Below are 23,972 nucleotides of genomic sequence, written 5' to 3' on the forward strand. Positions count from 1 at the left end.
AAGTCAGTTTCAGTAAGCTAAATTTAAGACTAGATTTTATTAGGCTAAAAATCAATTTCAAAATTTCCAAACTGCTGTAGAAAACAAAGATAGGAGTCTCTGAAACTTATGTCACTCTTTTCAGAATGGCAAAATTTATAATGATGATGATGATAGCTAACATTTGAATAGCACTTACTATGTGCCTGGCACTGCTTTGCAAATATTATCTCAGTTGATCCTCACAATAACTCTGGGAGGTAGGGGCTGTCATTTCCTTTTACAAATGGGGAAACTGAGGCAAGCAGCTATTAAGTGACTTGCCAAAGGACACAAACTCAGTGTCTGAGGCAAAATTTGAATTCAGGTCTTCCTGACTCTGGGCTTGGTACTAGATTTAAATTTTTATTTTATTAATTCAGACCTTATTTTGCACTTTTTTTAACTAAACTTACATTGTTTTGGTAGGCAGGATCCATTTCAAACAGGAAAGAATGATTTGGCCATCTTGCCAGCCTTTTCTGTCTCTCCAATTCTCGTTCACTAGGCACTTTCATAGCCATAGGATCAAAGAAAAAGATAAACAGACGCTGATCTTGACTAAAAGGAATAAAATGAGCTAAAAAATACGATGAAAAATTTAGTATTTTAGGCCCATTTCAGCAGTTCCATCTATAACAACTTAAATCCTACTCACAGAATCTACAGCTTTTAAGAAATAGGACTGATGAAATAAGAGATGGTATGATACTAATAGAGGGTCTTCAGTGTTTGTATCAAATACAAATGTATTTGAGAGGGGAAAAGGGGTTGCAGAAGTTCTTGGGAAAGGGAGTAACACATTGAAAACAGTGTTCAAGAAAAAGTTCTGGAGTAACTTGGTACAGGATGTATTAGGCAGGGGTAAGAAGAATGAGGCTGGAGAAAAGAAGACCAGCTAGTGGGTTATTGTAGTAGGGGATTGGGTGTGAGGTGATCAGAGCTTGAACAAGGACAGTAACTTTGAAAACAGAAAGTTAAGATAGTATAGAAATATTAGAAGAATTTTTTGAATCTTTGTTAGAAATGAAGAAAAAGGGAGAGAAAATGAGCATGGTTTTAATCCTCTGCAACTTAGAAGATAGTAAAGTTAATGTTAGTGATAAACACATTGTTTCCTGTTTTAGAAAGGATTAATTAATCTGTTTCACAATGATTAACTTCCTCCCTTGTAAATACTCAAAAAACTCCAGTGGCTTCTCATTTTCAGTTGTCTTTTCCCCATGGCTCTACCTTTTGCTCTCTGGCCTTCTCACCCTTGAATTCCTTGGATTTCCTTGGGTTCTAGGAAAGTTTATCTGTTCATGTTGTTTAAACTATGCCTTTTATAGATGTTATTTCTGACCCCGCCTTTTTCTTAATTTTAAAAAAAATCTATATTGACTTTTATTTCTAGCCAACATCTGATAATATGCCAAAAAATACAGCTAATGAAATTCTCTCTCCTGAGTTTCATAGGTTTTAAACGTTAATTCTCAAGTGCTGCTTGAGTCTACAGGTAGCAATAGATATGAAACTAGAAAAAAGTCAGGGTTGGAAACATCTGCAAAGATAATGGCTTAAGCCACATGAGCAGATGATTTTCCTGAAAACTTAAGAGTTTCTACTAATTCTAGAATACAGGTGTTGGCCTATCGGTGGCAGTGGATCGCACACAGCCCACAACACTCCTGAACACTGCTCAAACCAGATTAAAATATAATCAGAAAATATTTAACAAAATTAAAATATGATAAAACCTGACAGATAACATTATTTACGTGGTTTTCCAAGTCAACATGTGGCTCACAGGTATCCCAATGTACAATTCAGCAGCCTGCATTTCTGAGCTTGCCACTATTGCTTTAGAGTAAAAAAAGAAAGCCAAAGTCTGAATAAAATACAAAAGGAGTCAGGGTGAGATGAGTGTATACAAAGGAGGAAATCAATTCAGTGAAATGAAGACAGAAAAAGTCAGAAAGAAAAGAGGGAAGAAAAGAAAGAACAGTGATCATAAAAAGTGGTATTCATACATATTTCATTGTATGGATGAAATCTGCATGCACTTTTAATAATTAATTAATAATTTATTAATAATTATTTAATATTGTGGCTAGTAATAATTATTGCAGATAATTAATAATTCATTAATTATCTGTAATAATTAATAAAATTCTAAGAAGGCAAGCAACTTCTCTGAAACTCCCAAGTGCCACTGGAAGAGATCTATCTTAGTGAAGTGTTGAAAGGTTGATCACATCCTAGTGATCAACTAGGATGGCAGAACACTGTGCATTACCTTTTCTGTCTTCTCTATAGCTTTACAATACAAAAGTGTATTGGATTAGATAAACATTTGACCTTTTCTCTTAGGGTCATCTTACAGAATTTCTATTATTGTTCAGCCATTTTCAGTGTACGATTCACTGCTATTGACTGCTTTCATTCTACTTTCTTTTTCAATGAAGTAAGACGAATTAAATTTTTATCCTTTTCCTGCATCTAATGCATGTATCACAGAATCATAGAATGTTACGAGTTGCAAGTTACTCTCTACCACATGACAATCTTTTGAGAATTTAAAGAGAGTGACTATGTCTTTTCTTCTTCAGGTCAATAGCCCGGATTTCCTAATCAATTCTCATATAGAATGAACTCAACTTTGTTTGCCATTCTAATCACCTCCCAGCAGACACCCCCACATTTATCAGTGTCCTTCTTAAAATGTGGCTCCCAGAATTGAACATTATATTCCAGAAGAATTCAGAGGATAATATAGTGTCACTGCCTTTTTCCTATTCTTGGATATCATGATACTTAATGTAGTCTAAGACATAATTTTTTTAACTGTCATATTATACTGTTGATTCACAATGATCTTAAAGTCCACTAAAATCCAAAGATACTTTTCAGATGAACTGCTACCTAACTATACTTCCTCCATCTTATATTTGTGAAGTTGAATCTTTGAGTCCATTTGTAAGACTATTCATCTCTCTTTCATTGTATTTTATTAGATTCAGTCCAACATTCAGCCTGACAAAGTATCTTCATTGACTATTTAACAAGTGACGATAGTCCCATGTGTTCTTTATCTCCTAACTTTATATCTGCAAATTTGATAAAATGTGCTGCCCATTTATGAACATCACTGTCTAAAATCTCATGACACCATGAAAAGAAGAATCACCCTTAGAGTCAAGAAGACCTAGGTTTAGGATTTCTTTGTCTCTGTCTCTTTCTCTTTTGTTCCCTCCCTCCTTCTCATTTTACACTGCTAAGTCTTAAAAACATATATGTAAATGAGTGAAAAAATTACAATGCCCTGTAGCTCTAAATTCACAACACAGTTCCATATCATATTTGCGTCTATGAAATGGTGTCTTAGTACTCACATTTTTCCAGCTTTTAATTAAAAAATTCTTTCTCTGTTCCACCCAAAGCATCAAAACGTTCACAAAGAAACAAAGCATTATTCTACATCTTTTACAAGGTAATTTGTTGATTGATGCCACAGTTTGTTTTCTATCCTAACCTGTTCAAATCCCCTTTCATCACTATTTGTTAATACACACATTTTTATCATTTTTAAAAATAAAATCAAAGTTCTTTTTCTATTTTCTTAAGGCACCAAAATCTTCATCTATGAGAAGTAATGGCAATCATCTTGTACCAATTGATATAATTCTTTCTTTGTACAAAAATACTTTTTCTGTCCTTTTTATACTACATTGTTATATATATAAAAAGGGCAGTACTTCACTATAATAAGAAAAGTGAACACCCATGAAAATAACTACAACTTCTGTACCAGCACTGGCTAGCATGAAAAAGCAGAAAAAAATCTGATAAACAACTTGAAAAGCTCCCAGAAGGCCAATTTGACATTACATTAATACACAAGGATATTAATCAAAAAATGGGAAGATAGAGAAAAATATGTTGGAAGATATAGTTGAAGATTAAAAAGTTAAAGGGTCCAAAAGCTAGGGAAATGTCACAGATTATGCAGAATATTCATGTTTAATATTTCAGAAATACCTGTTTCAAAAACAGTTCAAGAGACTAGATATGATAAGATGGAAACCATGTCATATATATAGACAAAAATTGTCTACTGACAGAAAATTCCTAGTTAATAGTACCTACTATGTCCCAGACATTGTCTCATTTGATCATCGTCCCTATTATAAAGTTTCTTCAAAACTGAGGAAAACAGACGTTAAGTGACTTGCCCAAGGTCACACAGCACACAAATATCTAAGGTTGTAAGTCTTCTTGACTTCAGGCTCAGCAGTCTATCCATGAAACCACCTAATTGCTATTTCCAAGTCAGTTTCCTGTGCAAGATTAAACTCAACACCAAATATGAAAGATGAGGGAAAAAAATTCAGTTAAACAGCTCTGACATGACTCAAACAAATGAGCTATTGATGGAGACATGAGAAATAAAGGAAAAGATATAACCATGAACCATCATTATTTCCTATAGAACTTTGTAAACATAAAGCAATTACCATGATGAGCCTCAAGGAATCAGAAACTGATTCAATCAGCAAATACACTATGTCATTACCAAGTGGAAAGACTTGGCAATGGCAACCACGAGGGTTGAATATAAAGTCTATGGATAAGTGTATGATTTCACTAACTCACAGGGAAAAAAACAAACAAACCCCAAATCAAAAACAAACTCCCTCTTCCAATACAGGTCAGCAAATTTCAGCAACAAATTACAGAGCTGTCGCAAGCATGAAGAACTTAAGGAAATTACTCCAGGTCACACAGTCAGTGTGTACCAGAGATATGAACCTTAGTTTTCCTGGTTCTGAGGCCATCTCTCTATCCTCTGTATAGACACAAACACACACCCACACATGAACATATGTATAATATTTTTGTGGAAATTATTATTTCTTGATGAGGAACAATAACAAAAAACAAATAATTGAATGTCAGAAAAAAGATTGGCTGATCACATGGAGATAGTGAGAGATGGTAAGTGGTGCCAAGGTTGCCCCACTGGTTTCTTTATAATTTTGAGGAAGAGCAAGGAAGGCCTTCAGATCATTGCAGTGTGATGAACTTTTAGGATGACAAGGACAGGAGCTGTACAGGTCACAAATGGGCTGGGATCTGAACCTTTGGAGGGAAAGCTTGAATCAATGAGAATACAAATTCATTTGAGGGTCACTACTGTCCCAACAACATCCATAGGTGAAGTTGGAGGAACAATAAAGAACTAAAAAATGGAGGAGATGGGCCAATGTTTCTGTAACAAATGATGTTCTTCATTGCTCACAGTTCAGTCATTGTATTTAGTCTCTGACCTTTGGGTTTCCAAGTGGCTGCTATCCAAGAAAGTGGAAATGGTGCTAAAGAATATGAAGACAGAAAGAGCAGCTTGATTAGATCAATGACATACAGACAAAGTCTGTGCCAATTTTAGAAGTGTGAGGGTCAATTTTCAAAGGGAAAGATATTAAATGATTAGGAAAAAAAGAACATTATTACAAAAAATGGTGGTTTAAAGGACATCATATTGACCCATATGCCTCCTATTGAATATAAAATCTTTGGAAGATTTCTTCAAGAATATCATTGATAAAATACCAAAGGGAGAAAAGGCATGCTTTTGCAGGCAATTTTCTATAACAGACTACATCTTCATAATTAAGAAGATATGAGATCCATTGGTATCCACTGGCAAACTGGTACTAGAAGTTGAATGAGCCATAGTGGAATGTGAAATGGCTAATATGCTGCCTTTTGAACTGTCTTTTCCTTTGAAGAGGTTTAACTATCAGCCTCCTAGTAGATTATAACTGTTAACATATTAATTTTCTGCAACCTGTTTAAATCATTTTGTGAACATACATAGATTATAACTGTTAACATATTAATTTTCTGCAACCTGTTTAAATCATTTTGTGAACATACATTTTGCTTGGCTTTTCATTCAGTGTAGGAATAAATGACTTGTTCTATATCCAGTTCAAACAAATGTGATCAAAGCATTTGACCTGAAAACACTTCATGGTAAGTAAATAAAACCACCTAAAAAATAACAATGATTGAATAGGCTTGAAACACCAAGAACTACACCTTACAGTCATATATACTGATGAATTAATGTAGTTTGTGGGAATGAACTACAGAATCAGTTGAAGCATGAAAGGGGAGAAGAGAGGGAGAAGTCAAAGAAGATTGTTTGGTGCGCTAGAGACAGCTCAAAGCTGATCAAGAGAGGCAATTCTTAAGATTTCAATGTGAATTTATACTTTGGAAATTTGCAAATGTTATAAAGCAAGGCTTGATTTATCATCTTGATGATTGTCTAGAAAATGATAACAATGCATTTTAAATTTAAAAGTATGTCAAGCATACTCTTCCTGTTCCCCCCTCCCCACTGGTGGCTAGACATTTACCAGCATATCCATGGATATACCCTAATTGATTCAGTGGTAAACAATGAAGGAAAAATAACTTCAGTAATAAGAGGAGTTACAGTATAATGGGTGAGGTGACCAAGGGAAGAATTAAGACATGGGAAATCTTTATTCAGTGGCAGAAGAGGGCCACCCAGAACACTTCCATGGGGATACATACATAATTTATAATGGGAGATGGTGTATTTAAAATTAGATTCAATCCTCAAGGATTTGGTGCTCAGAGAGATCCTTCCCTCTAGAAAGTATCATTCCTCCATGGATCATATTCTGTATAAGGGGAACAGAAATCAGAGGTTCTGAGGATAATCTATACCTAGAAGGGTAGGAAGAGATGGACCCAGAAAGGAAATGTCATGGCAAATGGGAACGAAAAGGATCTTTGGGAAGGACTTGGGTTAGAAAAGGATCAGGCCTGCATGACAGGGTAATTTCCACCATGATTCAATACATCTGTCTTTACTCTCTCCCACAGGAACTGATACATCTAAGAATGAGGAATAGCAGAAAAAAAAGGAAGGGGGGAGATAAGATCTATATGGCAATAACATGGAAATTTAAACTTTCTCCTCTTCCTAAATTCCCAATTACAACTGAAGGCACCATCATCCTCTTAGTCACCTAGGCTCATAAGCTAGGTGTCATTTTGACTCCTCATTCTCTGTTTCCCTCCTCTACGACCAATTAGTGGTCAAGTCCTGTCATCTCCATTTTTGTAACATATCCTGTATATACCTCATTTATTCCTTTGATACTACAAACACTCTGGTGTGGCCCTTATCATCTCAAACAGTTAACAATACCCGCTGGCTGATCTACCTGACTCGAGTTTCTGCCTACTACAACAGGAAAAGACTTGAATCTCTTGAGCAACTTAAAATAGCTGGAGGAATATTTGGTGTTCATGGCTGAGTTGTGCCAATTTAATAAAAATCAAGATGCTGCCAAAATTAATTACAACTTTAATGCTGTAATTATACTGAGCAAGCTATTCAAAGAGATATTTACATAACTTGATAAAACAAAATTCATTTGTAGAAACAAAATATCTAGAATATCAAAGAAAATAAATTTTAAAGGTATGACTGGAGGGTGGGGAGAAGGATGAGAAACCAGCACTTCCAGACCTCAAACTACATGGTAAAGCAGAGGCTGGCAAACTTACTCTTGCTGTCCATACTTGTGTGGCTCAAGTGCTAACCATGGTTTTTACAGTTTTAAATAAAAGGTTTTAAAAAATATAATCATATTTTAAAATATATAAACCACTTGTGGCTTGCAAGCTATACAAAAAATAGGCAACAGGCTGGAATTTGCCAGCCCTTGTAATAAAGGATCAGTCACCAAAAACATTTGGTTAAATTATTAAAATGTAGAAAAACAGATCAATGGAACAGACAAGAGAGAATAAAAAAAGTGGAACTTAATAACCCAGTGTTGATAAACACAGAAATACAAATTACATAGCAGAGAACTCCCTACTTGATAAGAACTACTGGGAAAACTGGTAAGAAGTTCAGCTGAAATGAGGCTTAGACTAACATATCACGTGACCTAATAAATTCACAATGGATATGTAACCTTAATATTGAAGGTCATCCCATAACAAAGTTAGAAGAGAAGTAATATCACAATATACCTTTCACTTCTATGGAAAGAGGGTGTATTCTTAAATTGAAACGTGTCTGCACGATATAGTCATCTAGAGTAACAAGGGAAGTAATCAAATCAGAAAAATCTTTGGATTGAACTTCTCAGGTAAAGGTTTGGTATCTAAGATACATAGAATGCCACACACTCACTCACTCACACACACACACACACACACACACACACAATCAAATGCTATTCCTCAATTGACAGGTAGTAAGAGAGTATGAATAAACAGTTCTTAAAAGAAATACAAACTATTAGCCATATGAAAAAATGTTCCAAGTCACTAAAATAAGAAGAATGCAAATCAAAATAAGTCTGAGGTTTCACCTTATATCTAGCAAATTAAGAGACACAAAAGATGGGTATAGTTCATGTTGGTGAGTTGTGGAAAGATAAACACATTAATGAATTGTTGGTAGAGCTGTGATTTAGTGCAATGGTTTGGGAGAGCTGTTTAGAACTAGGAAGATGAAGTGACTAAAAAGTCCAAAATTTTGGACTCAAAAATCCTACTGCTAGTCACATACCCAGAGAGGTCACTGCTCAAAAGAAAGTCTTGTTATACTCCAAAATAGCTATGGCAACACTTTTTTGTGATAACAAAGAACTGGAAACAAGTTTCTCAGTTGACTGGATAACATCTAAATAAATTATGGTACAGAACTTAATCTGTGATGCAAGAAATGAAGAATATGATACATACAAAGAATCACAGAAATACATGAACTAATGCAGAGTAAAATAGGCAGAGCCAAGAAAACATTAAACATATGATATAACCACTTAAATGACAAAAGCCATAAAACTGAAAGTAAATGTTGTGAACTTACAAAGAATATGCATGGTCCTAACAAGATATGAGAAGACATGTTTCTTTATTCCTTTTCAGAGATGGGAGTTCCACAGGAAACAAATGTATGTGTTTTTAGATTTTTAAATGTATTGTTTTGCTGATTATTTTTTCTCTATTTTTCTTTAAAAATATTCTTTATTATATGGGATGGCTATCTGGGAGTTGGTGCGGGGGAAGGACTCATAAGGGAATTTAGGCTACGCAAAAATAAAAGATCAATACAAATTTATTTTTTAAAACAGTATGATTAGATTGCTGTGATAACTATGTAATCTAGTGGTGCCAAATTCAGAGGGAAATAGATCCTTGCTAGCCACTTACTGGTTTAGAAAACCACAAATTTGCATTATCTATGTTGTATTTTTATTTTTTTTTTGTTAAGATTTTCCAATTACCTTTTAATCTAGTGGGTCTCATTTGGGAATTTTGCAGACCGCTTATCTCCCTGCTAGGAAGTTTGACACTTCTGTTCTAATTGATCTTCCTACCTCAAATATATCTCCACTTCAGTCCATCTTACACAAACAATGTTAAGTAATTTTCCTTAGGAGCAGCTCTGACCATATCATTTCCCTACTCAATCAAACTGACAATATTATTGCCTTTAAGATCAAACCTTTCACAAATGGGCCCCAACCTCTCTTTCCAGGTTTGTTCTACATTAATCTTTCCCATATTCTGTCAAATCAGGGAGATTTTACAGTAGTTCAGGCAAGAGATGACAAATGAGTACCAGAATGAGGGTGACTGCGATTGGAGAGAAGGGGAAAGATGTGAGGCATATCATGGAGACATGATCAATAAGACTTGACAACTGATTGGCAATATGGGGATGAAGGAACAGAAGGATCAAGGATGTATCTGAAATTACAAACCTGCATAACTAGAAAGATGGTGGGGCCATGAATAGAAACAGTTCATTTGTAGGAAAAGCAGATTTAGGGGAAAAGGCCATAAGTTCTGTTTTGGACATAATGTGTTTATGGTCCATACAGGATAACCTAAGAGAAGTAATTGATAATGTAAGACTGGGATTTAGGAGAGAAATTTGGATCATTGCCACCCAGATCTGTATTTCCAGATCTAGTCACTTTCCTGAGTTCCAATCCCACATCATTAACTGCCTATTAAACATTTGAAAATCTTTGTAGAATGTACATCTCAAACTCTACGTATCAAAAAAAATAACTCATTCTTTTTCTTCCAAAACTCATCCACTTTCTGAACTTTTGTCATCTCTGTCCTTGAAATCACCCAGGTTTCTACCTCCACAACTTATTTCACATTAGTTAAGTCCTTGTTTCTCCACCAACATAGCCACCTTTCTATTTTAAGCCCACATGTTCTCTCACCTAGACTCTTGTAATAGCTTCCTAGTTGATCTCCCTGCCGCTAGTCTCGCCTATCTCCAATCCATTCTCCAAACAGCCCACAAGTGATATTTATGAAGCCCAGATCTGACCATGTCTCACTCCTTCTCTACAAGCTCCTGATTACGTGGTTCCTGATCATCTTCAAGATCAAATATAGTTTTCTGTTTGGCATTTATAGCCCTTTATAACCTGATGGCAATCTTCCTTCCTAGACTTTTAAAACATTACTCCTCTTCAAGCTTTCTACAATTCAGTAAAATTAAGATCCTTTCTATTCTTCATACATAACATTTCCATCTCCCTTCACCATGCTTTTGCATAGGTTGGTGTCCATGCTTAGAAAGCAATCCTTCCGCTCTCTGCTTCAAGTCTCAATTCAAACCTTATCTTCTACATGAAGCTATTTCTGATCCCCCAACTGCTACTTCCCTCTCTCCCTATCTTATATTTATATGCATTTATTCTCTTGCAGTGCTTATCTCCTCAGTTAAAATAAAAACTCCTAAAACACAAGGATTGCATCAGCCCTGGTCATTGTTTTCCTGGTACAGCGTGAGGCAGCTATATGACTCACTGGATAAAGAAAGCACTGGGCCTGGAGTCAGGAACCTGAGTTGAAATCAAGCCTCAGATACTTAGCTGTGTGACTCAGGGGAAATCACTGTTTACCTTACTTCACCAGAGAAGGAAATGGCAAATCATTCTGGTATCTTCGCAAAGAAAACCCCATAGACAATATGGCCTGTGGGGTCATGAAGAGCCGGACACAACTAAAAGACTGAACAACAAAAACAGTAAATGCTAAGCACTAATAGCTGCTTCACAAATACTCGCTGATCGAATGATCAGGAGGCAGGATACAGACACTTGTGAAGAGAAGGGTAAAAAAATACAGGCAATACCTCATTAGCATATGAAGCTAGAAGATAAGAGGGAGAGGACCAGCCAGGTGGGCAGTTAGGGAGACTGCTGAGGTTTTAAAGTGCTTTTCCACCACAAATGCACTATCTTATGGTACTGATGTGTTTGGCAGCTTTCTAGGGCCACTTGGTGGTGAAGAACTACCTGGTGAAGTTAAATATTCCCACAGATCAGTATAACGAAAGAACCCTAAACAGGCAAGTTACAGAGTAGAGCTGAAAGAGCCCTTGCCTGGGCTTCCACATGCTCACGTTCTTCTGGCCCCAGCCATGAATTTGAACAGGTAGCTGTATTTCTCTTGGTCTCAGTACTTGTAAAACCAATGGGTTGGGCTCAGTAAAAAAAAACTCTCATTTTTATAACTTACACTTTAAGGTGGGCAAAGTGTTTTCCTCACAACAACCTTCTAAGAAGGGGAGTGCGAGAATTGTCATTCCCATTGTAGAGATCAGAAAAAGAGTTAAATAACTGTGCCAAGGGTCACACAGCTAGTCAAGGCCTGAGGTAGATTTTGAACTCCGATCTCCTTATTTAAGTCAGTCACATTCTCTATGACAATGCTGAATATATGTTAGTTTTTAGAATGCTGCAATATGTAATGTGCACTTATGATTTCACTTATTTTCCTTCACATTCTCCATGATTATATTTATTTATTGCTATTCAAAGGAAATCAGGTAAATTTTAGCTTTGGGCATCAGTTTGTAGACCAGTCAATAAGTGAACAGACATTTATCAAGCACCTACTATGTAGCAGGGACTGCGCTAAGTGCTAGGGATACAAAAATAGGCTCTCTCTTAGGAGAGAAGGCAGGAATAATGAATGAATTAAAAAAGTCACAAGAATGAAATCTGTATAAACCAGACTATCAGATTAATTGGCTTTGCCAGTGCTTCATAGGCCAGAAAACAAGAAATTGTAGCATGCCCTCCAAAATCCCATATATTCAGTGCTTATATTTCTGATCACCTACTGTACACTATTCGGAGCTGTTTTCTTTATGCAATTTGGAAGGATCAAACAGAAGAATTTTGAGACCATACTGCCAAATATACATATTGCTCTAAATAGATCATTTAAAATATAAACATACTTAGAGATTTTTCAAAATTATTTATCACTTCCTGAATTTTCTTGGAAAATTCCAATCTGCTGGGTGTTAGAAAAAGATTTGCATGAAATTCTGGAACTCTATGAAAGAAAATAATAGAGATTTAGAGGAACACAGTAAATTACATAAAACATTTTTTTTTGCTTGGAATCACACAGTTTTCCGACACTTACTCTATGTACTTTGCTACGTTGTCATCTTGGTCCGCTGGATGTTTTTCTTCTATTTTTGTCAGCAAAAAGAAAGAGTAAAAACTAAGTGAAGGCTGGATCAGGAAAATGAAAGATTGGTAAACATGGATAGAGGACAAAATTAATTGCTATTAGCAAAAAAAGGATACTCAGTTCATAAATGACACAAATACTTTTTACTATGAATCAATTTATGACCATTTTGAAGATATATTTTAAGGCAATTTACCAAATGTATGCAACTTATACACTCATACACTTATACACTATGTAAAACAGAAATTTTTTTATAGAATCATAGGACTACACATCTAGATCAAGAAGGAATTTTAGAAGTTATCTAGTCTGATACTTTCATTTTACAGATAATAGAAGCATTTCCTAACTTCTGCTTGAATTGGCAGACTCCCAAAGGGCACCTACTGCTATGCTAACATAATATAACATAACATGGGAAAGACAGTCAATATAAAGACAGTCAATATAAAATGTTCTCCTAAAACCTGGTTTGCTACTTTCCACAAAAACACACAGCATCTGTGGGAGGTTAAAAGACCTGTACCATGTCACAGAGTTTATAGGTGATGGGGGTGGGGTGGGGTGTTTGAACCCAAAGTGTCTCACTGTGAGGCTAGTGATCTGTCCACTCTATCATTCAGTAAGACTATTTAAGGATTTTCATCTGTCATAGTCTTACTCGTATTTTTCAGTATTTGAAAAGATATGTGGCTTCTTTGGTATGAATACACTTTCCATCAGTGTAAACCCTTTGCATCTTAGTAAATGGACTTTACCAGTTACCATTGGTTAAGTCTTGTTCCTGAAGAACAGCTGGTTAAAAACCTAAGATAACAGGAATACATATTTAAAGGCCATCAAGTCCAATTCCTTCATTTTAAAGATGGGGCAAATAAGACAAGAGTAAAGCTAAGAGATTTGTATACATGCACATAGCCATAAGTATCTGAGATAGAATTTGAACCCAAGTGTTTCCACCACCAAGTCCAGAGCTCTAACCATTATGACATGCTGCCTCTTTTCCCCCTTACTGGTAGAAAAGTGGAAGGCTATGAATGCTTAATATAATAATATATATTGTCAGATCTAGTCACTTTGTCACATTTGTTTTTCTTAATTCTTCTTCTTTACCAAAGAGGATTAAATGAAAGAAGTGAGTATATTAAGAAATGACAGTGGAGTAAATTCTTAACCCCTAAATCATCCTTTGGTGGCCAACTATATGGTGAGAATCCTCTGATCTCAGTGACAGACACATAGTCTATTATTAGGCCTATAACAGTTTGGTGGTACCTGCAAAACTGGTGGAAACTTTTAAGAACTTTTGGTTATCTCCTTAATAAGATGAGGCATCAGAAAGCAAAATAAGATGCCCACTTTTCTTACCAGAAGGTTTTTGTAGTAATTTAAATTTCCTTCTGAGAATTGTAGAAAACAGCGTATCTTCCATTTTGTCGGAAACGTTGAGTGAATTATCTAATTTCATTTCATCCAAAGGTTCCGAAAGTTTGCGTTGAAAACTGTCAGTCTCAAGTAAGGACTCTGGAGCATTCTCAAATGAATCAGTCTCCGTACAAAAGAGTTTTTGAGGAATTTTCAAAAGTATATGTACTTCAAATACTGCCTCATTTTGCCTCCTTGATTCTTTTTTGAAACTGAGACTCTTATACATCTAATTGAAGAGACATGACAAGATGTCAGAGATATCTTTTAATTTACATATTAAATCATTCAGAACTCAAATGACAAAGTGAAAGATGGCATAAGACTGAATTTCAGCCATTGAATAACACATCCAATGTTCTACTCATTCCTCTTTGTTCTGCTCTCGTACTACCACACACCTGAACATTCATATATGAATTATGTGCATTCATATACATGAATGATATGTTTACAAATGATCTAATATGATATAATGATATTATAAATGATAAAAACATATACATGTTATTTTTTCCTTCTGTTTTAACAGTCTTAAAAGACAAAAGAAAGAAAGCAATAACTATGGAAAATTTGAGGAAGAAGACAGAATTTGCTGTTTCTCATTATTGGTTGCTTAATTGTTTTTCTTTGTGGGTTTTTTTTAAAATAATTAAGGTAAAAGCAAAAGTTTCAAATAAACCACATTTTGAATAAAACAGAATGAGAGAGTTAAAATAGGTAAGAGAGGTTAACAGATAGGAACAAAATTCTCAAAAGAAAAATTGTAAACATTAACTAACAACTATGTTATTAACAACTTTGTGACAAACTGCTCCCAGTCATTAAGATGAGAATGCAAAATAAAATAGCTATTAGATTTCACTTCATGTACAGAAAATTGGCAAAAAAAAAGAAGATAAAACATCCAGTTTTAAAGGGGCTACAGGAAATTAAGCACTATAATGTTATCAGTGGATCTGTGACTTAATCCAACCATTCTGGAAAGCAATATGGAATTATACGAAAAAAACAATAAAATGTCTAGACTCATAAATCCAGAAAACCTACTACTTGGCACAATACCCTAAGATCACTAAAAATAGAATGGCCCCATATATACCAAATTACTCATAGATACATTTTTTGCAGTAGCAAAGAAGTGGAAACAAAATGGGTTCTCACTGATACAGGAATAGCTAAACACATTGCAATCAAGAAATGTAATTAAATATTATTGATTCATCAGAAACAAAGAATATGAAGGATTTAAAAGTGCATGAGAAGACTTGCAAAAAGAGCCAGAAAATTAATACACATATACATGTATCTATATAGATGTGTGTGTGTATGTGTATACATATGCATGCATAAAAGATGTGTATACACACACATATTCACAGACACTAAAATAATTTAGATGAAAAAAGAAGGGAAGATAAATGCAGGGGAATTTAATTAACTATAAAAAAGAGATGAAAAAATGGATCATTGGAGAGATGAGGGGTTATGGGTATGGAAAGTTGCATTCGCTGTTGGACAGTTACCATATTGGTTGGTTTTTCTTAATAATTTTCATTTCTTAACAAGAGAAGACTCAGAATTTGAGGAGCAGGGTAAGAGAGTATATCCAGAAATGACTATGATTTTAAAACATTTTAAGGATTGGAAAACTGAATAAAATTAGGGAGTTGAACTAAATGATTTTTATGTTCAACTCCAATTCTACAGTTAAATGAATTGTATGAAATGAGCTCTTCATTCCTATGTTACACAGTAGTGCTTTAGGGGAAAAACATAGCATTTGATTTATAGAAATATACTTCCATTACAACAATATTTTTTTAGGACCTAATTATTTTCTAATTTGTTTCAACCAGCATTCAATGAAGTAACACTTATTTCTAATAACAAAAATGTAGATAATTCCTTTGACTTTTGTAATGAAATTTGGTTTTCATAAAACGTTCTTTTTACAATACCTGATTTTAGGGGACATGTACTTCATCCTTGGGTGCTATGTAAATGTGCTATAATGATCTGTATGATAAGATTTGACTACATTATTTATTGCTATGACTTCCTTTATACTAACTATAACTGTGTTCCCAAAAAGAGTTTACAAATCAACTGTTCAAAATCCATTAGGAGAACATGCTATTTACAAGACAATTGTGTTGAATTCCTTTACTTCCCTCATTTGTGTATTTTACAGGTGTGAAAATAACATTGTCCTTTGCATTTGAAAACAACACTACTGTTCAGGAATTGTCAAAAAACAATGGTGTATGATAATTTGAACTTTAAAAATAGAAACTGTGATTGGTGTGACAGAATTTGAGGATGGAATGTTAGATGTTTCAAGCTATTATAATTTTCTACCACAATCAGAAAATTTTCCTAGAAATTTAGTACCAAATAAATATTAATTTTGATTAAGGCTTCTTGGTTATTTTCCATGGAAAAGCAGGTATCTCTGTCAGGTAACATACTGAATAGCTAGCATGAGCCATACTACTCTTTCGTGAGACTATCATTATCTATCTATCTATCTATCTATCTATCTATCTATCTATCTATCTATCATTGTATAGTAGCAATAACACTGGATTCTTGAAGGTTTTGCCAGTTTTGTCATAAACAAAAGAGCACCATGAACAAACATAATTATAGTATATTATAACATCTATGGAAAGGATAAAAAGGTAGGGAAGTTCTATGAAGAAATGGAAAAGATCCTCCAAATCAAATCAGCACATTCTTGGATACTAGGTGATGTTAATGTTAAGGAGAGAATAGTTAAAAATGTCAAGAAATATATTGGAAAATATGGACCAATATGATAGGTTGGGAGGAAGAAAGGACCTAAGGGTATCTAGTAACTCCTTTCCCCTCTCATTTTATAAATGAGAAGACTGAAGTCTAGAAAAGTTAGATGATTTGCCCAAAGTCCTAAAGTACTAAGCAGCCACTGTAGAATTTATATCTGGGTCCTCTAGCTCCAAATTCATTGGTCTAGAAAAGTCAAAGACATTGACAAGAAATAATGGAAGAGATACTTAGGATCATGACAAGTGTTCAGAAAGAAAATCAATAGGCTCTGTCCATTTTGGAGACAGAAAAGACAAATGGCCAATAAACAGTATCCACAAATAAATGAAAGGAGAAGAGTGAGGTAGGAAATTACAAAGCTCTTTTAATGACTCCTATATCTCCATGAAACAAACTCCCATCTTCTTAACACCAATAATTTACCAGCATTTTTATATAGTGAGGAGACATGCCACACAGTCTCTGAAAATTTAAAGTGTTATCATTCAGAGGGTAATGGAGAGTCAGGTGGTATGAAGAGTCTGCCAAATAAAACAAGCAACTTTGAAGGTCAGGATCAGAAATTAAGGATGTAAGTTATGAGAAAAATACATAATTTAGAAAACAAGATTGCTAGATTACTTTGTCAGTGCAATGAGAGATAGCCAGAGGCCCCCCAGGAGGAGCAAATTGTCAGGAGAAAGTAAAGCAGGCCCCAAGCATGGTACCCTTTGGTAAACTTATGGAAGGAAATGGAAAAAAGATGAAGAGGATGGGTAGTTCTGCATGGATTGTGATATATCATTACCAGGAATATACAAATTTATGAGAACACAGATTCATTTGAATAGGGTGTTTGGGTTTGACTCTGCTGTGGAGAAAACTTACTAGGTAAGTCCAAAAGCATCATCAGTGATTCTGAAGACAAGATTATAATTTTTTAAGAACCTTTACCCAGAAGAAAAAGGAAGGAATTGCTAGACTCTAAGGACTGATTGGAGTTTAACTGTGTAAGCTTCAAGACCTCAAATTTAGTATTAAGAAAATTAGTGTAGCCAACCACATTACAGATTCAAGGCCAACTTGTGTAATCATGTTCAACATCTATACTATTATTAAATAAGAAGCTTAAGTCATAATAGAAATAAATGTTATATGAAATTAGTATGTATAGAAATGGGCAATGAGTATCAATCTTCAACAGCACTGTGGTTTTATAAGGATAAAATGCATATGAGAAAAAAACAACCCCAGACATAAGCCTCGACATGTAGCAAGAGGAATTTAGGGTTTGCCAGACTCCAACCTAGAATCATACAATAGTTTTAGAGCCCAGAGGGACCACAGAAGACACGAAGTCCAATATCATTTTATAAATTTTATAGAGGGAAAATGACTTGCTTAGGGGTAACACAACTAATGTGTGTGAAAGAGCATCCTGAGCCAAATTTTCCTGATTGTGGGTTCAGCACTTTACTACGTCAATTCGCTTCTGTTCCCATGGGGAATCATCCATCTCTATATCTTCCACTGGCATAGTTTCCTTCCTCATTCTCAGCTTGTGTTTTCACAAAACAATGGAATATTTTTCCAGTACTTCTACATTTCTTACTAAAATTGCCACACTTCTATCACTTATTATACAATTAACTCTGAATCTCCGCCCACATGGAAAAAGCTTCCCTGACCCCCTCCATAAATACTTGCTCATCTCTATATCAAATCCCTTAATCTTCTGGGCTTAAATACCAAAAATATTGGTTACACTATTTATTAACAATGTAACAAATAATAAGGCACAAATATAATTATTCACAATTCAACTTTGAGGAAGATCAAAGGAAACATTACATTACTATAGCTAAAAATTTCTCAATTCTGTAAATAATCCTACTTAGCTCTCTAAGAATAGCAGCCAAAGTTTCTCAAGATTCTCTGTTTCTTTGCAAAAGTTACAGCAGCCCCCTCAGGGAGGAAATTTTTCATCTTTTTCACTGTAGTTGATCCCTCTTGTGTCATGGCAGGTAAATCTCCAGAATGACCATCAAAATTTGGTCTCTCAATACCCTATCACCTCTTAAAGATTCAGTAACAGTATCTATAGTCTCTGTGAAAAAGCTATTAAAAGTTACTGGTATACAAAAATGTTGGGATCTTGTTATGTAAAAACATTTTTTATGGAACATAAACATATTATCTAGTAATGGAGGTTAGTTGCCTTGAGTGATCTACATTCACTGGCTAATTGCCCCTTTTGCTCACAGTGTGTTGACTGACCATTCTAAACTATCATAAGTTTCTATGAATATCTTTTATCTCCTGAATGTCACTGCAGAATAAAGCACATGCAGCAACCGCACAAACTATAACTTTTCGTGAAGGTGAAAAAGCAAAACTCCTAAACCTAGTCTCTCCTTTATGACATTTCAACAAATTGATTTTTATTTATCTCAGAGGTCATTTTACCTTTGTGATATCATCTTCTGAAATTTTGATATCAATTGCTGGCTCACAATCTTCTTCCTTATCTTCCTTAACTTCTGGAACTTTCAATAATAGGGTTTCCTTTCTTGCCCTAGATTAACAAATAACAAAAACTAGAGACAGCTTTCAATTTTCAACTACTTCTTAAAAAGTTATTTAACTTATATGATAAATAAAAACACAGATTTACTAGCAAATTAATAGAATTTTGCAAATTTTAAATTTTTAAAGAATGTCTTTGCTATTTGTCTTCAAAGATTACAACATAGTTTTCTTATTTCTGATGGTGTTTAACTTTTGAATCACATGAAAAAAGAATACTGTACTATGAGAATGAAATTCTGGTTTTAGTTTTTACCAGTGTAGTAGGACTGTGTAGCAAATTCTCTTGGAATCTTGTTTTCATCAGGAAAATAAAGGGATTGGCCTGGGTTTTATGATTTATTTTATTCCAGTTGATGTTTTTATTTGTTTAAAAAAAATCTACAAAACTTTTCTTGATACTTTCAAAATAACCAGAAATATTTTTAATTGTTGTTAAAGTTACTACATTTTTTTGTTGACAAAGTTACTAAAGAACTATATAATAGAATAATGTCCTGAATTATCACTACTTTGGCATACATTTAATGGGTCAAAAAAGGCAAAAATGCATTTCAAAAATAGGAAGTAGTAATGAAAAATTAATTAGCTGAACACTTCGCCACAATTACCCTACCACCATCATAAACATAAATAGCAAAATGAAAACTTTGGCCTTTAGAAATGTTTAGAGAAATATAGATAACTCATGTATAAATCTGTGTTTTAAATGTGTTTATGTTACATTTTTTTTGGTTGTTATCTAGGTCTGAGGGTTCATCAGCTTGAGTAACTCCTGGTATAGAAATTCCTTTCAGTAATACAGATTAGTAACACTTGTGCCACTTGTTATTTTAGAGCATTATCTAGGCAGTGCTTCTTAAAGTGTGGGTCGCTACTCCATATGGGGTCGCAAAAAATTTGTCAACAGTAAAAGGTTTCTGAAAGCACAAAAACTAAAAACACATAACAAAGTGTTTCTGGCAGTGTTTGCCTGTGTTGCATCCTGCAACTTCTCTGCAGCCTTGGTTCTGAACACAAAGCATGCACACTTTGTACTGCACGTGCAACACCAATTAATGCTGCAGAAACTCAGTTTAAGAAACCCTGGCCTAGGTCATCCAGGGATTGTTACTTTCTCATGGACGCACATAGCCAGTGAGTGAGTGCCAGAGACTGGATCTGAACACAGGTCTTCCTGATTTCAAGGCCAGTCTTCTCTCTACTATTACATTTATATAAAGAGGAAAATACCTTCAAAAATATTTGGAATAATGTCTGTGCTATATTTCAATTTGGTTGGTTAAAGTATTCAGAAAACATTTCTTGGAACAGAATCAGTTTTCTCTTAAAATTTGTAATTCCTCTGTAATCCATGTTTAAAGTTAAAATTAAAAGAGGCACATACCATGCAAAATTCAGTGAAATAATTATTTTAAATTTAGAGGCAAAATGTAATAAAGTGTTATGGAAGAATATACTTGGTTAATTCCATTTATGATCATATAAAATAGTTAGAAGAGGATTTTCTCGATTATTTTTAATATTACCAGATAGTTTTTCTCAAAAACTTGTCAATACATTTAAAAAAATTGTGGTATATCCTTAAGACAAGAAAAAATGTAGAAATTACTTTATGAGGTCTTTATTCTTTTTTTCTGCTAAACATCCCACTTTGCTAGATTTACTAAGGAAATCCAAAATTAGTTTGATTGCAGTGTTCACCAGCTGTCGGATCAGTTCTTGGAATATGTGGTCAACTAATTTAAGAAATCTTGAAAATTTGTCTATCATACGACGATGCACGGGTGCCTTGATGTGTTCTATCTCATTTTCAAATGGTTCCTGCTCAAAACAACTTCTTATTCCCCTCCTTTCTGCAGCCTTTAAGCAAATTTGGAGGAAAAGGACAATCTGTTTATTTCTTGAAATATCACAGTCATTTGTAGTATTATTTGACTAAATAGTACAATGAAATAAAACTTCATAAATTTAATTTAAAATTTACTGCAACAATATGCGGTCTTAAACATAAGCCTAAAGAAAACCTACTATTGTGTATTTTGAGAAATGCATCTTACATCAGTAAATCTCACCATGAACAAGTAATTGGACTCTGGGACATCAGATAAGGAAACTTCAAGGAACAGCTTAGCTTATCAAATAGATCTACAAAGGTTATGTCTTGAGCCTATAAACTAAAATTCATGCTTAGGACAAAGAGGAATGGAGACCACAATAGAAAAAAGTTCAAGAAGTCCTATAAATATTTTGAAAAGTCTGAATTCCATAAAGAGCTTTTTATTGATATTTTTAAAAATTTCTACTAGCCCAGGGCAATGAAATAAATACAATGATTAGAAAGCATGATCTGGATGAGGATCCAGCAAAAGAGACTGAGAAGTAGTAGTTTGGTAAGTAGGAGCAGAACCAGGAGATAGTGGTGTCCCAAAAACATAGAAAAAAGAGTAACAAAGAGAGTCAACAACTGCAGAGAGGTCAACGATGATGAAGAACTGAGAAAATGCCATTGGATTTGGCAATGAAGAGATCACTGGTGACTTTGGAGAGAGCAATTTTTTTTGTGTGTGTGGAATATAAGATTGGAAGCTGAATTATAAGGGTTTAAGAGGAAAATGAGATAAGGAAAGTGAAAGTATCTATTATATATTCAGAAGTTATACTCATGTAAGGAAATGCAGGATTCAGATGGGGGAGCTGAATACATTCTAGCCTGCTATGGAAGGAGAGCAGATTTTCTAGAATCTAGTACAATGATAATGGACCAAATGGACCAAAACTGTGCAACAGAAGCTGGCCAGAAGACAAGAGATGCTCTCAAGAACAGAATTCTGAAGACACAAGAAAAATCATTGCTGATGAGGAAAACAAACAGGAATTGTCTAAGGAAACCTCATCAAGCAATAAACATTTTTAAAACTAGTATGTAATTTGGAAGAAATGAGACATAACAGCATAAACACAAATCTGTGGCATGATACTGTAAAAACAGTGTCAGGGATGGTAAAGCTTAAAACGAGCAGAGATTAACGAGGAAGGTGAAGGAAAATCCAGAGGTTTTGTTGTTGGTTTGTCCACTATATTGGAGAAAAGGCGAATCAAAGCAGGAATCATTAGCACTGCTAAGGATGGAAAGGTGACCAATAACTGATGGCAGAGATAAAGTACACTTGCTTAATTTTGATTTTGTTTCTATTTGTTGGCTAAAAAGAATGATCTTTAGACTTGAGAGTATAGAACAAAAATAGTAAGTAGCATGTTATTACCCAAAATAAATAAAGTAATCTCAGGAGATCACTGTGTAGCCTTTAACAAATTCGAGTCAATTTGTTGATTAGTTGTGTCCAACTATTTACGACCCCATTTGGGGTTTTCTTGGCAAAAAAACTGGAATGGTTTACTCTTTCTTTCTCTATGACTTGCCCAGGATCACAAAGCTGTGAAATGTGTCAGAGGTCGGATTTGAACTCAGGGTCTCCTGGCTCCAGGGCTGGCATTCTATCCACTGAACCACTTAACTGCCTGGATCAACTATGTCCTCTGGTTAAGAGAGATAGAGGGAATGTGATTGCTGAGGTACTGTCAGTGGTATCAGAAAGCTCGTGAAAACAAAGGATGGGTATTGGTAGACTGAAGAAGGGCAAACAGCATTCCAACGATCAAAAAATGATAACTGGTAAATTACAAGTCAGTAAGTGACTTTGACTACATTTCCTGACTAAATTACATAACCTATAATTAAAGGGATATTGACTTAATATCTAGAGAAGTGACGCTTACAAGGACCCAACAAGATTAAGTCATACGAGACTCATTTGATTTTCTTTTGGACTAGTGGATTAGGGAAATGCTGTAGCTTACTCAGGTTTTGGTAAAGAGTTTTGATGAAGTCCTTTTGCTTCTTCTTACAGAAAAGATGCATAAGCATAGGGACAACACCAAAAGACAATGAAATGGTTTCCAAGATTCAAAGAATGATCAGGGGTGATTTGATATCAACTCAGAACACTTGGATGGTAAATCCAAGACCTAACAGAAAGCATTTCTAATTCTACGGGTGCGGTGGTTGTTAAAGAAATCATGGGAAGAATTTTTTAACGCAGAAATCTTGCCTCTGTTTTGTAATTTTTAATAACAACCTCTGTCTTTTTCCTCTATCCTTAGAAGCTGAATTCAGGCAATGTTCCTAAGAGAAAGAGCCATGAGAGGGCTAATGCAGCTGTGGAATCACACCATGTATAACTGGTTCTTTCATTTCTACTTGGCCGTACAGACCAAGGAGAAGGAAATGAGTAAGAGAGGGAAGAGAACCAGAGGCAGGAGCTCACAGGAGCCAACTCTTACCAGCTAGAGAGAGCCATCTGTTAAATTTTCAGTATGTGCATTTATACTGTAGAAATTGGTGAATGCTACAAATCAGAGCTTAATTTATTGTTTTATTGATTTTATAGACTTAAGAAAGTGATGGAGAAAATGTTACTAGTGTAAATTAAACTTTAAAAATGTGTCTGTCATGCATACATTTTCCTAAGTTGTTAAAGATTTACCAGCACACTTCCGGTTAGAAGAAACAACAAAAGGAT

At 34.7% G+C, this 23,972-nt stretch overlaps 1 protein-coding gene across 1 annotated transcript in view; it reads right to left on the reverse strand.

The window, feature by feature from the left end:
- DNAH14 (dynein axonemal heavy chain 14) overlaps positions 1–23,972 on the reverse strand; it is a 404,178-nt gene that overhangs the window by 324,765 nt on the left and 55,441 nt on the right. The window contains exons 12-17 of the mRNA XM_072647720.1: positions 21,002–21,252; positions 19,270–19,378; positions 13,957–14,242; positions 12,535–12,583; positions 12,344–12,441; positions 435–598 (exon numbers count right to left, since the gene is read on the reverse strand). Coding sequence (XP_072503821.1) covers positions 435–598; positions 12,344–12,441; positions 12,535–12,583; positions 13,957–14,242; positions 19,270–19,378; positions 21,002–21,252 — 957 coding nt within the window. The remainder of the gene's footprint in view (positions 1–434; positions 599–12,343; positions 12,442–12,534; positions 12,584–13,956; positions 14,243–19,269; positions 19,379–21,001; positions 21,253–23,972) is intronic.

Source organism: Notamacropus eugenii, chromosome 2 (genome assembly GCF_028372415.1).
Source record: "Notamacropus eugenii isolate mMacEug1 chromosome 2, mMacEug1.pri_v2, whole genome shotgun sequence".
Taxonomy (NCBI): domain Eukaryota; kingdom Metazoa; phylum Chordata; class Mammalia; order Diprotodontia; family Macropodidae; genus Notamacropus; species Notamacropus eugenii.